At 45.7% G+C, this 5,466-nt stretch overlaps 1 protein-coding gene across 1 annotated transcript; it reads right to left on the bottom strand.

The window, feature by feature from the left end:
- Positions 1-2,759: 2,759 nt before the first annotated feature.
- Positions 2,760-3,296, bottom strand: LOC121439423 (histone H3.3A). The gene has a single exon (XM_041639932.1). The coding sequence runs from the start codon at positions 3,188-3,190 to the stop codon at positions 2,780-2,782; it is 411 nt and encodes a 136-aa protein (XP_041495866.1). The 5' UTR covers positions 3,191-3,296; the 3' UTR covers positions 2,760-2,779.
- Positions 3,297-5,466: the final 2,170 nt, after the last annotated feature.

Below are 5,466 nucleotides of genomic sequence, written 5' to 3'. Positions count from 1 at the left end.
TACACAGAGAAACTCTGTCTCGGAAAAACAAACAAACAAAGAATTTGATGGAGGGAAATTTATTTTGCTCACGGTTTCAGAAGTATTGGCCCATCTTTGCTTGAGGGACTGGTAGAACAGAGTGGCTCCCTGCATGGTAGCCAGAAAATAGGGAAAAAGATACAGTGTAGACCCCAGAGATACACCCTTAGAGCCCTTCTTCCTGCAACAGTGCCTGGCAAGAATGTCATCTATTTGCTTCCGTTCATCAGACTGAGGACCCTGGCACAAACCTATAATCCTGGCGCTTGGGAGGCAGAGGCTGGAGGGTCAAGAGTTCGAGCTCATCCTCTGCAATATATGGAGTTTGAGACCAGACTGACTGACACGACACACTGTTTCAAAAAATAAATAAATAGGGTTGGAGAAATAACTTAGTGGTTAAGATCACTGGCTGCTCTTCCACAGGATCCGAGTTCAATTCCCTTCCAGTCCCAAGGTCCATCGTCCTCTTCAGGCCTCTGTGGGCACGCGATACATGGACACACATTCAGGCAATCATTCATAGGCAGAAAATAAAATAAAAAAATAAAATCACAAAATTAAAAACACCGCCCAAGACAACAACAGAAAGTCATGTAACGTCCTAGGGTTTGATTTCTCTTATCATGACTTCTGTTTGGTTTTTCAAGACAGGGTTTCTCTCTGTCACCTTGCTTGTACTAGAAATCCCTTTGTAGACCAGGCTGGTCTTGAATTTATGGATCTGCCCGCCTCTGCCTCCTGAGTGCTGAGATTAAAGGTGTGCACCACCACCACCTGGCTCATGTAGTTCTAAATGCTGGAAAATTCCATGGTCTGGTCGGAGCCCCTTTTCTGTCTCTGTGGTGCCAGAGACTCTCAGCTCCAAGCCTCATGCAGGGATGCTAAACCGGCATTCTAGCACCGAGCTACAACCCCAAGTCACTCACTTGAGGGGTCCCATCTCTAAACCTCTTCTTGGGCTTTCTCCTTCCTTAGTCTGCTCCTGTGGCTTCGTCTGTCATTTGGGCTTTTGCATCTAGCTATGCTCCAGTCTAATCTCCTGGCTTTAGAGCTGAATGTCCTATAGTACTCCTTTACCACAAGCAAGGTCCCTGAAGCAGAGAGAGAGGAAAGCTAGAGGCAAGCTCTATGCTGAGCTTCCAGTGGGGCCAACCAAGAAAAGAAATCAGTCCCTCTTCCTTTTCTGGAGGTTACCCTTCAAAGAAGGATGTCATCACCTGGGCTCTAGAACCTTGGTCTGCTAAAACTCACACTAAGAAAATGGATGGGAGGGAGAGGAAATGGGGATTGGTATGTAAAATAAGATTGTTATAAAAATTAAGCCAGGTGGTGGTGGCGCATGCCTTTAATCCCAGCACTCGGGAGGCAGAGGCAGGCGGATCTCTGTGAGGTTGAGGTCAGCCTGGTCTACAAGAGCTAGTTCCAGGACAGGCACCAACGCTAGAGAGAAACCTTGTCATATATATATATATATATATATATATATATATATATATATATATATATACATATTTGGCTGGAGAGATTGCTCAGTGGTTAAGAGCACTGGTTGCTTTTCCAAAGGACCAGGTTTGGTTCCCAGTACCCATATGGCAGCTCCCAACGACTTGTAACTCCATTTTGGAGACTTTCAATATCCTCTTCTGGCCTCTGAGGGCACTGCATGCAGGTGCTGCACAGGCAAAACAGCCATGTACATGAAATAAAAACAAAACTTAAAGAGAAAGCAAGAAAATGGAATCTCATGTCCTGCCCATCTCCTTACTTAGCTTGATTTTGTTGTTACTGTTTTGAGACAGAATCTCCATGTGTGGCTTTGGCTGGACTGGAACTTGCTACGTAGGTCAGGCTGGGCTTGAACTTGCCAAGATCAACCTACCTCTATCTCACTGGGGTGTCATCACGACCAAATAGCTGCAAGTTTTAATTCTAGTCTCATGCTGAAACCTGAAGGCACGGCCTTCTAACAGAAACGAGACCAAGCCACATTTACTTCATTTACTTACAAGACAGTCAAGGCTACTTCTTAGACCCTGCCATGTGAGTGGAAGGGAGCACTGACCAAAATTTGGGGGGAGGGGTGGCCCAGAGTCATCATCTCCCACAAACATCTGGGCTTTCTGACAGGGCTGGAGGTCCAGAAACACAAAGAGAGGATAGAAGGAACACCTGCTCCCATGAGCAGCGTGCCATGTTAATACGGCGTTCTATTCTTGGACAAAGCATTTCTCCAGTGATCAATATGTTTCTAGGAAGAGCATAGTAATGTCTGACTCATCGGTTGAGTCAACAGAGGGGGCAGACAGAAGACTGAGCTGCCAATCCCTTTGTTCTGTTCTCCTTGCCATCACACATGCGTAAGCTTCCAGGGAGAAGCAGGGCCTGGGTCTTTGCTCTTTTGTTTGTTTTCTTTTTTTTTTTTTTTTTTTTTTTTTTTTTTTTTTTTTTTTTCCAGAAAATTTTAACAGGTTTATTTATAATTTTTATAAAGTTGAACTGTTGAAATGTGTTCACTGAAACATTTTGCTTGCATTAATGCTTTACATCTTGCATTTATATTAAAAATTCACACACAAATGAAAATGGAAAAACTGCCAATACCTGATTTCTGTCCCCTATTTTTCCACTCGCAATCATATACTTAGGTACCTTTTGACCCCATGGAAAAAATATCTAACATTCAGAACTACTGATAACAGGAAGAAGAGGAAAAAAATTTTTTTGAGAATGAAATGTTTCCCCTCATAGTGGACTCTTAAGCACGTTCTCCGCGTATGCGGCGTGCTAGCTGGATATCTTTTGGCATAATTGTTACACGTTTGGCATGGATAGCACACAGGTTGGTATCTTCAAAAAGGCCAACCAGATAGGCCTCACTTGCCTCCTGCAAAGCACCAATAGCCGCACTCTGGAAGCGCAGATCTGTTTTGAAGTCCTGAGCAATTTCTCGCACCAGACGCTGGAAGGGGAGTTTGCGGATCAGAAGTTCAGTGGATTTCTGATAGCGTCTGATTTCACGGAGTGCCACAGTACCAGGCCTGTAACGATGAGGTTTCTTCACCCCTCCAGTAGAGGGCGCACTCTTGCGAGCGGCTTTTGTAGCCAGTTGTTTCCTGGGTGCTTTACCACCGGTGGATTTACGGGCAGTCTGCTTAGTACGAGCCATGGTATGGGCACCTCCTTACTTACCCCCCTTCTCCTTCGGCTGGAGCTCGGCAAGCGAGAGGCGGCGCTGGCGTTAGAGAGCGGCGGCGGCGCGGCGACGGCTGCGAACACAATTTTTTTGTTTGTTTTCTGAGTCAGGGTTTCTCCATGTAACCACCTTGCCTGTCCTGGAATTCACTCTGAAGACCAGGCTGGCCTCGAACCCACAGAGATCCATCTACTTCTGCCTCCTATGGGCCTCCATGGTGCAGTGAAGTGCTATGATTTTGAGACTAGGTCTTGCTATATAGCCAAAGACTAGCCTGGAATTCAAACTCCTGCTGCCTCTGCCTCCCACCTGCTGGGATTATAGTCGTATGTTACTACCTCCTGTTCAAACGTTGATGCTTTCAGCAAAAGTAGCCTTCAAATTTTATTGCCAAGTAACACTTTTTTGCCTTCTAAATCCTAGTCAGATGATCTTCTTAAGAACTTCATATTCTCGGGGGTGGGGGAGGGGTTGGCACACTCCTTTAATCCAAGCACTTGGGAGTCAGAGGCAGGTAGATCTCTATGAGTTTGAGGCCAGCCTGATCTACAAAGCAAGTTCCAGGACAGCCAGTGTTATGAAGCATTATTAATAATAATAAAAAAACCCCCTCAGGGTCAGAAATTGGGGTTCAACCTGAAGATCTGAAAGCAAAACAGGCAGCCACTGGCTCTTACCTCGACCTCAGTCTGAAATAGCAATCCTTCCTCCAGGAATCTCAGAATGAGACTGCGTCTGAGAGCTGTCTTCTCATGTTTTATACTCCTTTCTAGGGCTGGGATTAAAGGTGTGCGTCACCCGATTTCTATGGTAACTTGTGTGGCTACTGGGATTAAAGGTGTGTGTTAGCATAATCTGGTCTGCAAGGACTGTTTTACTCTCAGATCTTTGGGCAGTCTTTCCTTATTAAAATATAGGTGAACTGCCACGATAGGGTTACAACAGAGAAACCCTGTCTTAATAAACCAAAATAAAATAAAATAACTTTACCTCCATCCATTCTTGTCATTTTCTCCATCCTTCAGTTCAGTCAGTGCCCTAACAGAGTTCCAGACCATCTCCTACTTCCCACCCTGCCCCCATCCTTGCTCCCAACACAAAGCAGAAATAGTAACTCTCTTTAGCACTAATTCGATGAAGTTACTCTCTGAAGACAGCTGGGAATGTAGGTATACATCTTAATCACAGCATTTGGGAGGTGAAGATGCCTAATTTAACATTAGTGCAGCCATGACAGGCCGCAGGATGATGATACTGGGATGAGGCCTCACCCTTACAATAACTAGGAAAACCCACAAACTGTACCCTGCAGGGGGCCAATCAGAACGGAGACAAACCTTTACTAGATGCTCCAGAACATGAATGATGTCTTACAGAGCTTGTATGTAGGTTGCTAATTTCCTTGCAGCAATACTAGTACCAATTCCCACCTGACAAGACTTCTGTTGCCTAACTCTTGCCGGATCAGGGGTTCAACCCCCATATGAACCCAGAATTCCCTTATCCCCCTCATCCTTTATTCCTTAAAAACCCTGCCATAACTGAACTTAATGCTCTCCGGATCCAATGCTGTGTTGGAATGGATGGAGAGTCCAAGCTCAAGCTCGCAATAACGGCTCTTTGCTTTTGCATATGAACTTGGACTCCTGATGGTCTCTGGGGAGCTCATGACATGGACATAACTTTTGGGGGCTCATCTGGGATCCCCAGACCCATGGGACCACTAACCTGTGGATCCTTCAACCGACTGATGAATGTCTGTCTGTGCCCGTTTGTCTTGTTTGGTTTCCCTTTGTCTGTCTTGCAATGTTCTTTGACTGGGCCCATTTCTGAGTTGCCTGCAAAGGTCTGGGCAGATGTGCTGGAGGACCACAGGAGATGTCCATGGACCCTTCTGTGTGGGATTGGATCTTGGATCCCTCTGACTTCTCTGAACAGACAAGGAGGGGTCATGCCCAGTCAATCAGCAAAAAGCCCACAAGCCATTGTCTTGGTTTCAGTTTTTCCTCCAATGGTCTGGAGGAATCTGCAACAGGCCTAGGTTAGAAATGAAGCAGGTCAGTACCTCATCTGCCTCCTGGGCCAGACCAATAGGGCAGTGGGATGTCTGGGTCCCACTGGCAGGATGTCTGGTTTTCTTCCTATCTCCTCTCCCACGCTATTGGTTGTCCTTAGAGCAGCAATCTGTCCATGTCTGTCAGTTTGTCTGTAGTGTTGTTTAGTTGCTTAATTGTTAATCTGTGTTTCAT

Source organism: Microtus oregoni, unplaced genomic scaffold (assembly GCF_018167655.1).
Source record: "Microtus oregoni isolate MIOR12 unplaced genomic scaffold, Mior012 000002F_ref0000024, whole genome shotgun sequence".
NCBI classification, from domain to species: Eukaryota; Metazoa; Chordata; class Mammalia; order Rodentia; family Cricetidae; genus Microtus; species Microtus oregoni.
The sequence above is the reverse complement of the archived record's forward strand: the minus strand, read 5'-3'. Positions and strand labels throughout refer to the sequence as shown.

Excerpts from the sequence above, each read along its gene's own strand:
- LOC121439423 (XM_041639932.1), bottom strand. The coding sequence starts at position 3,190 with ATGGCTCGTACTAAGCAGACTGCCCGTAAATCCACCGGTGGTAAAGCA.